At 43.7% G+C, this 17,640-nt stretch overlaps 1 protein-coding gene across 3 annotated transcripts in view; it reads right to left on the bottom strand.

Moving 5' to 3' along the window:
* The window catches only part of ANXA2 (annexin A2), a 30,257-nt gene extending 14,247 nt beyond the window's left edge, over nucleotides 1-16,010 (bottom strand). Inside the window, exons 1-3 of one of the 3 annotated variants that reach the window (XM_071442031.1) lie at nucleotides 15,784-16,010; nucleotides 5,502-5,561; nucleotides 1,771-1,870 (exon numbers count right to left, since the gene is read on the bottom strand). In XM_071442031.1, coding sequence (XP_071298132.1) covers nucleotides 1,771-1,870; nucleotides 5,502-5,549 — 148 coding nt within the window. In that variant the 5' untranslated portion in view covers nucleotides 5,550-5,561; nucleotides 15,784-16,010. Of the gene's footprint in view, nucleotides 1-1,770; nucleotides 1,871-5,501; nucleotides 5,562-9,268; nucleotides 9,356-10,139; nucleotides 10,273-15,783 lie in introns of those variants that run through there. The other 2 variants (XM_071442029.1, XM_071442030.1) reach the window with 2 other exon arrangements.
* Nucleotides 16,011-17,640: the final 1,630 nt, after the last annotated feature.

Genomic DNA, 17,640 nt, shown 5'->3' with positions numbered 1-17,640 from the left:
TTTTTACAACTACTTCTTATATATTTCCCAAAATTATTTTAAAACTCAATTTTGCAGGTAGCTCTTTAATCACTGTTCATAAAAACCAGTTCTTGTCTGGATGAGTTGGAATTTTCATTTGAGGAAAACCCCCTACATGTATTTTAGAGAACTCACATTTTATCAAATATTCTGAATTAGCAGATGAAAATATCCTGGCCCAAAGCATTCAAAGTGCAAGGAAACAGTACCTGGAAGAAGGGTCATAACACTCTCATACCTAATTCCCCACAAGAATACTTCCATTGTGAGATTCTTTGGGGTGGAAATCTGGTATCAAAACCATAAAGAGATTTTCCCTTTAAAGCTACCTTCCCAGAATAAGTTCTGGGTAACAAACTAATAAGCAGAGAGAAGCTCAAGCCTACAAACATGCAGGTCCATGAGTAAGTTCCTTATTATTCCCTCAGAGAGTTGAAAATCATCTCTCTACTGAAATGTTTCCATGTAACTTAACTGCACTGCTTAATTTGCTGAGAGAAAGTGGAAAGAGAACTTGAGCTTGACTTTCCTGCCTGGAAAAGCTTTTGTACTGCCCAGGAGATTGCAATTTCCTTTTGCAATAATTAGCAGCTTGAGAGTTCAAATGTGTAAGTTTGTACTTACCCTGAGAGTCTCATGGTGTATTTGAAATGTCTAGATTTGCTCTATAATCAGAGCTGCAAAAAATTATAAAGTCTGGACAAAACTCTACATATATACAAAGCATCTGCTGCCAAACCTGATTTTATATATATATATATATATATATATATCTATCTCATCAGGGAATTTTTAAAAAAAGAACAAACCATAAATGATTCAAAATCAGAAGTGAACCCATTCTAATAAGGAATTTCTCTAGTTAAATTAAGTAATCCTGTGAAAGAAAGCCTTGTGCTTGTTATGGAGGGAATATATTTTACATTTTATAGCAAGTCAAACACATGCCTTGCTGGCACTGATGGAAGACTTAGCATTTCTTTCTGATGAGGAATTGTTTGGCTTTTAAATTTCTCTCTGACATGAAAGCAAAAGAGTTGCTGGTTCCAGCTACGCCCAGCTGCTGCTCCTCTGGCCTGGAGCAAGTGTGGAGAGCATGGCACTCCCTGTCCCAGGACAGGAGCACAGCCCCAGGAGTGCCAGCAAGGCATTACTGCAGAGCTGCACTTCACACTCCTGTCTCCTGATGGCTTTCATGTACCAGAGGGAAGCCTGTCCAATAACCCAGCTCAGAGAAGCTCACACTGCCCTGCCCCTGAAATACTGCAAACTCATGTCAGAAACTAGTTTTTAGGACCTTCTTTGACACCAAATTAATACAAGATGAATGATTATTTAGTTCAAAACTCAGGATAAAGATCTTCAAACCACTCCTATGCAGGTGTCTGGAGAGCTGAAAGGAAGAAGAAATGTCCAATCCAACAATCCAGTAGAAATCCATGATTCAGAGCCCACTGCCTAAGGAGCTGACACTTCATTCTCAAGTGGCAGAAAAGAAGAAGAATTTGAAGCACTGATGAATCAAGAGAGGAAAAAAAAAGCGATAACCTCAACAACTCATGGCTGCAAACTTAAAAGCATATTCAGAGCATGCACTTACAGGGTTCAAATTCTAACTTGGTCAAGATTTCAAGGAATCCAACACCTCCTAAAGTAGGTATCCTTGAGTAAGGATATCAAAATGTTGGTGTTGAGACCCAGTCTTGCTCTGGTTTTTGCAAGCCAGGCAGCCCCAGCCCCTGTGCCCACCTTTGGTCTTGATGGCCGTTTCCAGGGCCGCAGCGTCCCGGTCAGCATCGAAGTTGGAGTAGGCCTTCACTGTGGCATATGCACTTGGAGGGAGAGAATGCTGCAGGGAAAAGAACAAAAACAACAAAAAACCCTTCAGAGTTCCATTTGCAATTAATGAAACCCATTGGTATTTAGCTCAATGTTTAAATGCAAGAACTACCAGCAGGTATCTGTGGAAATGGAATTCTCCTAATAGCCACTGAAGTCTCTTCTCCTCATGTGCACTGCCCAGAAATCCCCTCACAGCCATGCTTACAGAATATATACAGATAGATGTTGTATTTATTGCAGCAAAAACCCAACACCTTCCAAATTTACTCACTAAACTTCAATATTCTAAAATCCAGAGTTTTCTGGCTAGATCTGAAGGAAAATTACTACAGGAAGGTAGTTTAGATTTGAAGTCAATATTTTACTTTTGATTACAGCTACAGATAAAAAAAAAGAATGAAATTGAAGATTAACAATAATAAAGTCAGAAAAAGTTTTGTGCACTGTCTCATGAACTTTAAAATAACACACCCAAAAAAAAAAATCTATTTAAGGCCATAATTCTAGAAAGCAGAAGTTATTAATAATTTTTTTAAAATTCTTGGCCTCCAGATCCTTCCTTGAAGCAGCATGAGGCTTGCAAAACCAAATGACATTTCAAATTACCACTGCCAAGAGTATGAGGACTTGCAGGTAAGCTCACTTAGTAAACAGATGCAATATTTTCCAAGTTACCAGATTTTATCAGCTGTTTATCATGGTCCTCTCCTGAGGATTAGAGTTGCAAACAGAGGGTGACCAGAACAGAGATTGAACTCTTCTGAGCTGCTTCAGTGTGAGCTAACAGCTTGTTAGCATCTCCCAGGGGAGGGTTAAATTAAACCACAGATTCTCATACAAGTAGCTGGGTAATATTCACAAATTTCACTCTGCTGAGTTCAATTTAGAAACCTAAACCTCTGGCAGAGAGGTAGAGCTACTAGCACCTGAAATTGCCACAGCCATTTCCTAAGTGAATGAACAACTAAGCTTTCTTGGAAAAGATCCCCAGAAACTTTTGTTTCCATCTCTAACTCCAAAAGGAAGCTGGGTTCATGAACAGAGCTAAGCTATCCTAATATCCCTGGAAAATATTTTTACATGCAAATTTTTAAGAGGAGCACTTTGAACTAAGAAATTCCATGGTTTCTGACTAATTCTGACTCTATCCTTGTAGAGGTCATGCTGTTCTGTACAGATTCCTCTGGCAGCTGCCCCTGTGCCTTCTGCAGACAATCTGTTTTATGCTGTGGAGATGGGAAGTCAGAAAAGCACCAATAAACTGAATCATTTTCTTTTGTCTCTTACCAGCAGTTCAGACCAGCAAAGTGGCCCCAGTCTGGCCCAGAGCCACACCACAAAACACAGCCTTTGCTTTTAGTGGCAATGGAAACAGTAAATGGAGACATGCAATGCAGCCTCAGAGAAATCTGTGTGTCTGAAAGATTCCTGAGCCAGGCGCCCCCATCCTGGGGCACTGCTCATTGACCTGCACTCTGCATCATCTAAAACAGTCACCTGGAGACCCCAGCAGAGCTGGGTCCCTCTCCTTCCACCCAGCTCCAAGTTTCTGCTGAGAAAATTGGATGGAGTAGTTTACTGCCAGGATGATAGCATACACTAACAAAATACACAGCATATTTGCAATTTGGTGGCCATTTGTCCTCTGTCCCTCCACCCAAGGCATGTACCAAGTCAGACTGAGTTTCCCTGACACCTGACAGGTCTTATCAGGGTGACTGCATTTGAAAAACAGCCATTTCAATTCCAAGCTACTCAATTACTCTGGTACACTGCTGTACCACAGTACTACTACTCTGTGTTTTCAGACAAAGCTTTCAAACTGACTTTCCATTTAGTTCAGTATAAAATTCTTTTCAACGTGGCAGTAGAAGTCCAGATAATGTGCAACTGCACCACCTGTCTGGGCCAAACTAAAGCAGAGAAACTGGTTTTCTCCCTATGCATTGTGTGGCTTCAGAGGTCCTCTACCTGCTTTACTTCCTCTGAGCTTGAGAAATTTAATCCTATTGGGAAACATGAGGGAGAAATAAATATCACTAACAGCTTCAGAGGCTTAATTAACCCTAAAACACCAGGACCCTTTCACCTACACCTAAGTAGTCTGAGAGTCTTTCTGTACTCTTGCAGAGAGATCCAGAAGAAGGAAGGAAGGAAGGAAGGAAGGAAGGAAGGAAGGAAGGAAGGAAGGAAGGAAGGAAGGAAGGAAGGAAGGAAGGAAGGAAGGAAGGAAGGAAGGAAGGAAGGAAGGAAGGCTGAGGCCATCAGGTCCTTCACCTTCACTCAAATCATCTCCTGTACCACTGATGCAGAGCACAGGACAGCACTGGGGTTCAGCCACAACCATTCTATACCCTCAAGGTTAAAATGTTAAGAGAAAAACTGCTGGCCCAACTACTGTGTTTAACATCAGTTAATTTGCTAAATCACTGCTTAGAGGAACTGCTCTAATGCTGCAGAGCTACACAGGCCAGCTACTCAGTAATTCTGGATTCCAACTTGGAGCACAAACAGCTGCCTGAGCCTTCTGACACTGCAGCAGGATTTCTGAGGGAAATGCTCCATAGAACAGTATTCAAAACTGACTTTTGCAACTACTTGCAAGAATCAAGGAAGAAGCATTTCTGCCCTTGAGAATAGATTGCTTAATTATTATTCCAAAAGTAATTCTCCATTGAAACACACAACTATGAAAGCTGAAGACTTGACTGTTTTTGCACTACAAAACCAGTTTTACTGCTTACCTACAGTGCACTGGCCAGTTCTTTGCAACAGCTCTTCCACAAACATAGTCTGGTATAATTAATTTCACAATAAGTACCAAAAATTGGCAAAACATTTGCTTGTACCAAGCTCAGACCTGCAGCTACCAGCTGTAAGATTTATATGTGTAGCAAGTTCATTAGGAATGTGATGAAATAATGCATGGATAGGATTCACTTCCTCTTCAGTGACAATCACAGAACCATAAATCCATGGCACAATATGCTGATACCACAGTGGTAATCTACCATCTAACTGCAACTGAAGAAATCAAACAAAAAATTTGGCTTTCTGGTATTTCTATAAAACTATAAACCAAGTGCAGATGCGGTGAAAAATACACAATGAAAGCTAAAACAGAAAATGAGAAAATAAGTTCGAGAAATAATTTTTTTCAAGAGCCAGTTTGGTTTTGCTGATAACCATTACAGGAATCAGATCCCCAATACTTTTGTTCTCATAATGTTCTTCAATTTTTAACTGGAAAAAAAATCAGAGGGTATCAGCAAAAGCAAACTCATTTCCATCTTCTGTTCTCATCCTTAACTGACTTGTTCCTTTGGAAGAAAGAGGGACACAGATGCAAACCAGCCATTGTTTGCCCTGTGATGGCTCTGATAAGGCCCAGCAGGAGGATACTGGATTAAATCATGTAACATCATTAAATCATGTAACTGTCCTATGGTTTACAGCTGGTTTGTGGATGAAAACTGATCACTGCTGATGAGGTTTTTAGCCAATAAAAAGTTTAAGAGATGTGTGGAATCTTGTAAACTGTACAGCTCAGTACAATTGTTGGTGCAGAGTCCTGTAAAAGGAACAAGATGAGACATTTCAGTAAAACAAACTTTTTTTGCTTAGATAATAATACTTACATCTCCTTCAAGGCTGAGCTTGCTTAGAATTTCATGAACAGTGGACATCTTGAAAGAATGCTGGAGGAAGAGAAAAAAAAAGACAAAGTAGATTTAAATCTATTTACAGTTACATCAGTGTGTTCCACCAGCCTTGAAGCACTGCAGCACTTCAAGTGACACAGTCCAGTGGATCTGCTAATAACAAGCAGGAAAGAAGATTTAAGAGTTTCCAAGCCACACCACCATTAATAATGCAGCAACAAGAGGTCTTCATTCCATTGTACAATAAAAATTCCTTAAACGAGCATTTCTTCTGCATTTTAAATACGCGGACAGAAATTTGAGAAATCTCTGCCTCAGAAACAGAGTTGCCTAAGTTGACAACTCAGTACCAGGAAAATTACTCAGAAACATTACAGCTTGGTCCAGCTCAAAGTCAAAGAACAACAACAAGCAGTAGCATTCACATGCCCAATTCTTCAAGTACTCAGGAAATGCAGTGGAATTATTTCTTTTCTTGCAGGCATTTTACAAAACCATAACCCCATTTAATCTTTAACCCTGGATCTGGATCTTGTGGTTTTGTTGTAGCTCTCCAGGACAAACACCACTTAGGAACACATTTATCAGAGATGAGGTATTAAGGACTACCTAAAAATGGCAGCTCCAAAAAAGAGCCATTGTGGCAACTTAATATCAGTGCTCCATTGCCAGGACCCGAATAACAACTTCCTTGCATATGCAAAAAACCAGGGAAAATCCCAACCCTGAGATGGGTTATATACATGGCAGAAATAATCACTGATATGATAAACTTATGTTACAATACTTTGCCTTTTTTAAACTCTGGATTCTAGTCAGGGAGCTTGCCAGAGCTGTATTACTGTTTTAGTGAAAGGGTCTCTCAGCTAAGGAAAGCTTTTCCAAAGTTTGTAAGCCAGGGGCAATATTTGAAAGGTTTGATGCATTCCCCAAACCCTGCTCTCAAATTTCTCTAGAGAAAGGACAGACATTGCTGCTCTCACACTGCTACCCAGTCACCCAGGAGGGCACCTGCAGCGAACATTATTTGCTGTTAAATGAGAGCTTTTTTCCCAGGGCCTCTACAGTCCAGTCATCAAACAGGGAAAAGAGCTGGCTTAGGAGAGGACAGGAGAAAGGGCAGCAGCACCTCAAAACCAGAGACATTGCACTGATACCAAAACTGCCCTGTTTTCAGCTGGGTGCCACACCCTTCATTCCACACTGGCAGAGTTCCCCAGGCCAGTTCTTGGCTCCATGGCCCCCAGACAACTCCCAGCTATTGTGCAGCCAGTCCTGCCTATGTCCTTCCAACTGGCTTTCAGATGGCTTTTAATCCTCCAGCAGTCACTCTGCTGATGGGATGGGGCTTTCCTCAGGACCAGCCACCCAGGCCAATTCCCCAGAGGAACCAATCTCCTCTCCACTCAATGACCAGTTAAGGGCTTGGAGAACCAGAGAAGTTTAAAATAGTTTCTTGATAATGGTGATCTGGTTAAAACTCTAGGGAAAAGTGTTTTGTTCTTCTTGTTGTTTTCTTTGTTTGTTTGTTTTAACTCCTGTAAGGAGAAAAGCAAAGAATTTTTTTGGCAAAAATAGCTAGTGCTACAAGAATAAAACACAGCAGCAAAATCACAGTACATTTGTAGTGTAACTGCTGTTATCTCACATTTTCTCATTTAGAACACAGAAAGAGAATCTTCCATCTTCTGAAACAATCTAGGTTTAACAAAAGCAACTTGACTTCAAGAAAAAGTAAGATTCCAGGGGAAGAAAAGACAGAGGAAAATGACAGTCATGCACTGATATATTTGAGAATAAATGTTTTTTTCAGGGGTAAAATCCAACCCAGGCCTTTAAAGACAGCCTGCAGAAGTTCTAATAAGCTTTTACCAGCTGTTGGCATTATAAACCGTGCTGGGTAGAGGGGACTGATATATATTCCTGAGTTATGAAATTCCTAATGTTTACTCTCCATAAAATGAAGAGCCTGTGAGACCTTTGTACTCTGACAGTATTTCAACTATTACCAAAGATGAGCAACTGAAGTCCTTTAGTTTTGTCCCAAAGAAAACACCAGTGAGAGCTGAAGCAAAGCAACTGCAGCATAACCTTTCACATGAAAAAAACCCCAAATCACTGAACAGCTTTTTGCAAGACTACTGTTTCTAAATCAATTAAAAACCACACTGAAATCAGATTTGTTGGAACAATAGACTTGATCAGAGTCCAGGAACAGAACTAACACACCCTCACATAGAGCTGGAACTCCAGGTTCATATCACCAGAACACAACAATGCTATAGCAACTGGCTGCCCATCAACAGCAAACTGGCTAAAGAAAAAAAAAAGGGAGTTCTTGCAAGAATCTTTGCAGAGAAAGATTTTTTTACCCAGAGAGCAAACACAGCTCTTGTCACACCCTGCTCTGTAAAGCACTCGTATTTGAGAACAGACTCTCACTGTTCTCTGATGGACTGATTTTATCTGATGTAGCTTTGACAAGTCCTGGATGGGTCTGAACACGTAAAGAGAAAATACTTGCACTAGCCTGCTCTTCCTGCACTGGAAAGGAATCAAGTTCTACCTTCCAGCTGTAAACTAATGCTTCAACACCTTAAGGCAAGTTTCTACAACCAATTTCTAAATGCACATTACACAATCCTCATATTATTCTGCTAAAACAGATGGCATGTTTTGACCTCAGCCCTCCCAGAAGGCACTGGTTTACAGCTCTGTTATTATACTGGCCCAGTCTCTGTTCACCAACTTATCCCTGAAACACTTTGGTAAGGGAAGAATGTGAGTTTAAAAGCAGCCCCATATCTTGATTTCCAGAGCCAGCTCACACAGATTATGGAAAACCCCCCTGTGTTCCACGGAAAAGTTTCAGGTATGCACAAACAACTGCATTGCTCAATCAGCAGAATTAGCATTTTAAGAAGCACTTATTATACCAGGCAGAGATATGAGCAAAGGGTGTTCCCAGACATCTGAGCCAAGGAAACGGCATCCCCGGAATGAGAGAATGGAAACTCTTCCACTTGGAGCACATTTGTGTCCAAAAACTAGGGCAAGCCTGCTAACAGAGAGGAGGGAGAGTGAGGAAGACCTGCAGCATCAGCTGTAAATGAAACGAGGGCTCAAAATCATTCATATATATAGAGTGCTAAGCAGGAGTACAAATAGGCCAGGCTGTATCTCCCCAGTTCACCCAATAAGGGTTAGCACATCACTTAAAGCCACTATTTGGCTTCTTTAAAGAAAAGCATTTCAAAACCCATTAAACTGCTCTACCACAAACTACTTGAACCATTTTCTTCCACAGAAATTGCTAATAACTCAGGAAGTTCCATTCCAGGAAGATACCATGCACATACAAAATAAAGGACTTTTGTTTTTCAACTCAAGTTATTCTTACTTTTGAGACTTTACAAGAAAACTTCTTTGGTTTTTTTTTTTTTGGTTCATCAAGGCAAACTATACCAAGTGTTGGCCAACTCTACCTACTAGGGCTGTTTATCAAAACCAGCTCTAGTAGCAGAAGGCACACGCAGGGATAAATCACTCAAGGGCACACAAGGTTCCAGGAGTCGTTCACTCTTGACCTGTCCATTGGGGTCTGCACTTCTGTGCACATAAAGCATTGGAATGTGAACATAAGAACTGATGTTAAACAGAAGTAAAGCTGCCACGTATAAGCACATAACCCACTTCTGCATGACTGCGCTGAAATAATTTCACTTTTTTATCAGTTAAAATACCTGGCAACATTCCTGTGCCCTACCTCCCCTCCTCACGCGAGGGGGAAGCGGTGTCCGAGCCGACTCGCACTCCAAAAGGCAGCGGCAGCAGGACCTGCGCGGTTCTGCTCACGGCGGGCAGGGTGGGAGGCCGAGCCCCGCCCAAGCCTGGCCGTGCCGGGAGCGGGGAGGAGCCGGGGGCTCCTCGGGGGAGCGCCCAGGGAGCGCTGCCCACCCGGCCCTGCCCTGCTGGGCTGTCCTGCTGCCCGTGCCAGCGGCTGCGGCTGCCGCACCCTGGGCGAGAAGGGAAAGGAAGGGAAGGGGCCGCTGTCCCCGGCGGGCTCGGGGGCTCGGCCGTGCCTGCGGAGCAATTCCAGCCTCGCTCCAGCTGAATGAACACCGCCAACAGCCAGCCTGGCTGGCCGGCACGGCTTCTCTGCAAGCCTCCGCACCGAAGAGCGAACTTACGGTACAATAGCCAGCCCAGCTGAGCCTTTGTGTACTTAACGACGAGAAATTACTATCTGGGGAAGTTTGGCGAAGTTTGGGACGGGTTCCTCTTTCTGGAGCGCTGTCGCCACACCCAGAGTTGCTGCGGGGCGCACGAAGCTGCCCGAGGGCTGCCTCGCCCGCGGCCCCACCGTCCCAACGTGGAACCGAGCACGGAAAAGTAACGGGCGGGCAGGGCCGGAGGAAGAGGAGCCGGGCGCGGGAGGGCGGCGGCCGCCGCAGCCACCGCCCCGCTCCGCATCCTGCCCGCTCCGCTCCCTCCGCAGCACCAGCGGCGGCTCCCGCAGCGCGACCCCCGCCCGCAGCCCGGCCCGGCCCCGCGGCGCTGCCGCCTCCCCGCTCCCGCTGCGCTGCCGGGGCTGCGCTGCCGCCGAGGGCTCACCTGGCTGGGGCGGGCAGGGTGGCTCTGGCGGCGGCTCGGGCGGCTCTGGCAGCAGCTGGGGCCCGCGGCAGCCCGGGCGGGGTTTTGTAGGGTCGGGCGGGTCCTTCCCGCCCCGGCGCCCCCCCGGCACGGCGCTGACTCACCCGGCCGCGCCCGACTCCGCCGCAGGACGGGGACAGCGACGGGATGGGCAAGGGTAGGGCAGGAGCAGCCTCTCCCTCCGCACCCGTGCCCCGCCGGACGCCCGGGGCTTCCCGAGGTTGTGGCGACGCCGGGAGCAGCGCCCTGGGCTGCAGGGGTCGGGGCTCAGCCCTCACCCCCCAGCCCCGCTTCCCCACCTGGCCGCCCCCCTGCAGCTGCGACCCCGCGGTGCTGCCGGGGAAGGCGGCCCCGTTCGCCTCCCCCCCAGCCCTCGCCGCAGCGCTCCCGGGGCAGCAGGGGGTGTTTGCAGCCCGTGCTTTGGGTTCCTGAGAGCAGCGCGGCTCTGACAGCGCTGGGGCTCTCGGGGCACAGCACAGGGCCCGCACCTCGAACGCCCCCGGCAAGCCGGGCACTCCCTGCCCCGGAGCGAGAGCTGCGCTAGTACACAGCAAACCCCCATCCCTGCAGTGTGCAGGTGGGGTCCAGCCTGCTTCCCGCAAGGCGTGCTCAGAGTTCAGGGGTATCTGAGCAGGGAGAAGCCTAAATGACGTCTGGCACAAGCAATAAATGCTGGAAGAATGAGACACAAGCTCTGCTCTGAGGCTGACTCATTATCATGCTCAGATAACCCGAATAGGCCTACCACACCCAACACAGGGACAGGAAATCAAAGCTCCTCCCAGCCCGAGTAGTGAAAACTCAATTAGAGTCCAGGTGTTGCACTTGTAACAAGGGACAAATATAGTTTAAAAGTATTTGCAGACCTTCAGTTGGATCACTCGAGATGATTGTTTCACCTCAACAGCATAGAGAATTGACGTGAAATGCTGCAGAAAGAAGCAAGCACTCCCCACTCCCAGTACAAGCAGTTATTCCTATAACTTCAGCGTGGTTTTCTTAATCCCTGCAGGTGAATGGATGTACATAGTTCTTTCAAGTCGATTTGATTCTGCAAAGAGATACTTATCTCTGCTAGTAGAAGTATTTTTTGTAGGCATAGACAGAGATGGCGGACATGGGGTAAAAAAGTTTTAGGCTTAGCCAGGTGCATAAAAACAGCAGTGGCAAAAGCTGGCAAACACAAAAGAGACAAGAACACAGGCTGAGAGACACAGGCTGCAATTCCTGGGGTGAAACAAGATCAGCAGTACAAAAAGGGAGAAATATTAGGAAATACTACACTCGACTTCAAACATGGAGGCAAGAGAGTGGACACATGAACTGGTCATTCCAGAAGGGGAAAATAATGTTAATACACCTTTTCTGGTTAAACACAAGTGACATGAAGGGGAGAGCCACAGGAAAAGGCATATCATGGAGCAGTGTTTTGTCAGAAAATGTCAGTGCCAATATTGCATTAGTTGGACACATCAGCCTCGTTTTTGGCAAGGCCACTGTGGTTATTTCTCTGTGTATTAAGGAACCTGTCTTTCAAAATTAATTCCTGGCTATCCCACTTCAACCAGTGTCTGTCACTAGCAGTTAAATAATTTCCCCCTGCTTTTCAGGTTTCTTAGGAAAAAAAATATCACTGGAAATTTGGAAATGTTATTCAGAGATCAAAAATACTTACAGTCCTAGAAGTAACAACCATTCTGTACTGCAGGATTCATTAGAGGTTTTAAATAGGGTATGCAGCCAGAGAGCCAATTTGCCTCCTAATGGCTGCATAATCCCTCAGGGATAGGTTTTTTAACCCTCATCTCTTGTCAAACATTCTTAATACAAAAGCAGAAAAGAATACCCACAACACCCTCAGCTAAAGAGAGTGTTTTCAAACATATACATTGCATTTCTGTATATAATCTGCTGAGTCACATATTAGAATTGAGGAGGAACATAATCATTCTCTAAACATTTATCGTTCAGTCCTCTATTGCAGCCTGTTTCAATGACAATACTGCTTCCACTTCCTTAGAAATTTATATTTTTAACAATTCAATACATGTAAAATATGAAGTAGCTCATAAACCACCATTCATTTTGGCTTACTACATCTTCATATGAACAGCCTGTAAAAAGTTTGATATCAAGAGAGCTATTATTATAACCAACAGCTTCAGAAATGTCTCAAACATCCAACTCAATCATCAGTTATTCAACCTCAGAATCACACACTGACCTCAGTTCAAAACAGACAGGAGCCTCTCTGAACTTATACAAACTTCAGGGACTGCTGCTAAAGTGATTTCAAAAGAAAAAAGACTGACAATAGAAAAAACCCCAGTACATTCAGAGTCATGAAGATACAAACATACCCAAACATGTTACAAATTCCCTTAATTGCTCTCTGTATATGTAGGTCAACTGACATCAAAGGCACTTGTCCCAGCTGGGGAATTTTAGCAGTATGAACAGCAGAAAACACAGTCATGCTTTTGGCAGAACAACCAAACCCTAAAAACAAAGCCATTGATCCTGCCCATGGAAATGTTATATATTTTTCATACCTTCGAGGAAAATGTCTGCAAAACCAGTGATTTAAGGAAGGCAGCAGTCAGACTGAGCAAACAGGAAAACCTTCTGTTATCTGCCAAACAGGGAAAGGGAATTAATTAATGGGAAAACAGCAGCTGAGTGCCTATATCACTTCTTAAAATGAGACCTAAGCCTCTATGTCATATAGGATATTTCTGAGGATTTACCCAGACCTTGGAGGGTTTGTATAGCACCTGTCCCAAGGGGTTCTGGTCCATGACCACTCCTGAGCACTGCTGCCAGCTTTAGGCTGGATAAAGGGCTGGGACATGGACTGCACTTACTGCAAGCCCAGTGTCTCTGTGTCTACCTCAGCTATTTAGTGGAAGAAAAGTGCTTCAAATAGTAAGGTAGTGCCAACAAAGGTTTTCCATTTGTTTTCACATTGTTTGGCCCCTGAACTCCCTTAAAATATCTGCATAGAAGGTGATATTTTAAATTGCCAGCAACTCCTTCAGCTGCAATTCCCCATTTGTGACCTGGCTTCCTGCATGCTGCCCACAGCAATCCAAGAGAGCACACTTTGCTTGGCTGGGGCTGCACAGAGTCCTGTGCATGGAAAAACAAATACAATTGTGCCAGCTTCCCATTCTTCCCTTCTACTGTTCTCTGTGGGTGAGCTTCAGCCTGTAGTCTGTGGACATGCTGTAGGTCCATGTGTTCCATCACCTCAGTGACATTACCACTGACAACTCCACCATTCTTGTGTTATTGCTTAATATTGTTTGATACTAATTTTATCTTTTTTTCCCCTCCCTCTTTCAATTCAATATACCAATTTTCTTCTACCTCACCAACATGATTTTTTCCTGTCATTATTTTATCATATTACTGGAGGCTTGATGTGCTTAACTTGAAAATTCAGTTTAAATTCCCCTCTGACCCAACTTTATCTTTGCATTAATCCCATATCCTTGCATATGGGGTCACTCCAGCTGATTTTTCTCTCACTTCTGTCTATTTTGCTCCTCCATGTACACAGATCTTGCTCACCTCTTTCAGGATGCTGTCCTACAATCAATCAACATTGCATTAACACTGGAGGTATGAAGGACACAATTCTGTCAATACGTATTGCCTATTTAAAGCTGTTGCTTCAATTAAAAGAGAGGGGAGGGATCAGGAGGAAGGACTTTCTGGTCTAGGTGTGACTAAGCCTCTATCTAGTGTTGCTCCCTGATCGTGTTGCAAGAGGATAATATAAATTCCATTCTGATAAGCATATGGATCAGGCAGACCTCTGGGTGTTGTTTTTCCATCTTGATTATTTGTGTCTAATTTGGGAACTGCCATGATACAAATACACACAGATTTGTTATTACCTCTCAGGGTAATGACAGGTTACAAAGACAGTTAAGTATAACTTAAAAGTTGTGCTAGTTGGGTTCCCAGGGTAACACCTGGGAAGTTATGATGTCTATGGCTACAGATGAAAGAAGGAAGGACTCCTGCTTAGCACACCTACGCTGCGTTAGTAAAACTCTATAAACACTGGAAGGGTTCTTTTGCTTGGAGAAGGGGAGTTGTGTTCTGGGCTGTTTGGTTTTTTAGCAGGGAGTGGAGGGAGTTTACTCTAAATAGTACAGAATTTTAATCCCACATATCTGAAAAATCAACTGAATACCAGAATGCCAATGCCAACTTTTATGTAACACAATACCAGAGAACCAGACATCTTGTTAGGTGCTCCACCTAACAACCTAAGCCCTTGGATCAATTCTATTCTGTGCAATGTCATTCTTACACTACATGCACATTCCTGCACAAATGTTATTCTCCACTCAGAATTTCATTTACTTGAAATAATCCCTTTTCAAGAGCAAGACTTAATCTCTGGAATGATCGTCTGTGTTGGCCGGACCCCCAGTACTTTGTGTGTTCTACAAAGAAGAGTTATAATAGGTAAGGTGGCAGCATTGGCTGGTTCAGTCTGGGAAGAGAGAGTGAATGCAGGCATGAGCAGAGTGCTTATGAACAGATCATCCAGGTTAAAATCTGGCCCCCTGGCCAGGGCCTGCCTTGCAGCTCTGTATGATCTTAGACTGTTGCCTTCTGACTGATCAGGCCCCATCTTTCTACTGTCAACTCTTCAGAGCAAAGTTTAAGCATTGCATCTGCTAAAGAAAATGGTAAACAACATTAATTACTTCACCAAGATACAAAAATAAATTGGACTCATCAAATTGTTTCCAGTTTATCTTCATCTGTTTCACACAAAGCCTATGTTACAAGAAGGGTGATGTAACCTTGTTTAAGGGGTGTATTTCAGCAATCACTGTGACTGACAAAGACATGTTTGACATGCCCTGAAGTTACTTCCCATGCACAACCTCCAAGTGCCTCACACATAAGAGCCTGACAGCAAATGCTCTTCAGAGTAAAACATCTACCTCTCCACCAGATGGCTGCATCTTGAGGGTGATGGCTACAAGTTTCCTTTTATATCCTGATACTGTTTCATCACTAGATTTCCCTTCAGCTACTTCTCAATAAATGTGTGTGCTGTTCAGTTCCCCTCTTCTGCCACCTTCATGCATATCTGACTACAACCTTGGCTTGAAGTCTAACTTATTGTCAACTGTTTTCTTAGTTTGAACTCTAACTTACTTTCAAATATTTTCTTCCTCACCAGTGTAAATAACACCACCATGCTCATTCCTGTATCTTTCAATCTCAGTGGATCCTTTGATCCCAAGCCTATTGGCACATGGAGTTTTTCTCCACAAAGAGCCAGATGCTTGAGTGACTTTGGATCCCAAATCAAGACAAGGGAGTAACAAAGCAAAATATTAGCTAAGATTATAGTCAGAAAGAAACTCCTACTCACAAAAGCTAGTAACAAGCAAAGCTGTCTTGGGACACACACCCAGAGCTAAATAAAGCCTCTACCACCTGACAAAGCTCATGAAGTTTAGGTCATTGTGATGTAACCCATGGCACTGGCTGTCCCCTGTTCAAGGCAAAGGCACAGAATCAATCATCTGTGCTCTGTCAGGAAGGAAGCAAACCCCTTTATTACTCTCACCTGGCTGACACAGCTAACATGGGCCACCAACTTCAAATGTTCTGTAGCTTGTCCTCCTCACTCAGCTCAGGCTACTGCACCTTCTTTCCTTCTGTTTGGCAGGAGAACTGGAGTAAGCCAGAGAGGTTTGAACGTTAAATGACACAGAGATCAGCCAGGAATATGCATCACAACAAATGTAAACCAGCAACTGAGATAACAAGTACAGCAAAACCTAGAAAAGCAACTCCTCTGGCATATGTTTCTCATGAGTATTACTTGTATCTGGAGCTCAAGTCCATTTCTAACCTTTACTGTGAATCACCAGCAGTTTGTGGTTTTTCAGTGCACCTCATGGGAGTAATCATCTAGTGACGAGGAGAGGTCTCCTAGCTACACACAAACACAGAAATGAAACACTTGCCAAACCCCTTGTACTGCTATTGGAGCCTTGAATAAACTCCAATCTTTGCACTGAATGAAAGAGTGGCAGGATATAGAAACAAACAGTCACTATGTGTGTAACCATGTGTCAGTGCATTTCCCCAGTCCCTGGGGACTTCCTGATGTCCTGCTGGAGAGCCAGCTGCCTTTTCACTCAGAGATCACAGTCTGAGACAGAACCTTGTCAAGCCTTGTCAGATATTGCAGTTTACTTTCTGTTCTCAGACTATCACAAATACCCTCAGCCACAGCTCAATGTACTTTGGGTTGGAGAGCTGCAGTTCCACCTGAATTCAGGTATGATGCTGTCTTTGGTCCTAGAACTAATCCTTAAACTGGCTAAAAAGATCCAATCTCAAAACCAAACCCACTATGCTGAGTTCAGCTTTCTCAGTAATATCAGCACAATGCTGCTGGTATAAACAGGCTACCAGTATATATTACAACATTAAGGAGAGATTTTGAACCCATTTACATATCAGAGTGCTTAAAACTATCACAGCTGCCAGCTCTAAAATAATGTTCCCCAGACAGCCACCACACTGGAAAACACTGTAGAAAATATTACCAGTGCATGTAGGAGTCCCTGACATCACCCAGAACAGAGCAGCATGAATAATCACTGCAGTTTTTGGCCTGCCTTGCCAAAGGAACAGCTACAAAAGATGGAAGCTGCCAAAAGTCCTCAGGGAATTTTTTCCTAGCAATAGTGTTAAAAGCTTGAAGTCTTTTGTGCTTCATTGTTTCCCATCATTATGTGCTCTTTCCACTTTAGTGACTCATAACACAAACAGTCCCATGGTTTGGATTAGTCTCCTGGCCTCTGCCAAAGTACTGGGGAGGCTGTCACACCTTAAATATGTACCTAAGAATCCTGGGGAATAATTCTGAAAGGTTCAAGAATCTAATTAAGCACCACCTAAACTTACTCTAAAAATGCTTACACACCAGGTTTCTATGGCAAATCCACAGGCTGCTAACTGCATACTGCAAAAATTATCTCCTTGTTGTTTAACATGATGCCACCTCTGAAATGACCCAGGAAAATGAATTTCAAAATCCCTTACAGTGAGAAGTTCCTTGAGAGAAGTCAACATACAATTTCTACAGCAATCTGGAACACAGCTGGAAATTTTCAATTAAAATCAATGATTCTGTGAAATAGCAAGAAAAGGGGTTTTTGTGGCTTGTTTCAAAACACATCAACTTTGTTTTAGTACAAAATAGCATAAACCACAGGATTTTGAGAAAGTTCTTGCATGATCTGAACTTCATTACCTAAATTAGGATCAGCTGAGGTACTAGCTGGGAATGAATGATGCCTTGCAAGACAAAGGAATGTCACAGATTCCTAATTACACAGCACTGTCTACAGTGATGTTTTTGTTGCTCTTTCAAGTGGCATCTTACAGCTTTAGAGAAAAATTAAGGCAA

Source organism: Agelaius tricolor, unplaced genomic scaffold (assembly GCF_023055355.1).
Source record: "Agelaius tricolor isolate 1412-34295 unplaced genomic scaffold, bAgeTri1.0.p SCAF_16, whole genome shotgun sequence".
Classification (NCBI taxonomy): Eukaryota; Metazoa; Chordata; class Aves; order Passeriformes; family Icteridae; genus Agelaius; species Agelaius tricolor.
This window is presented reverse-complemented; position numbering and strand designations above follow the sequence as displayed.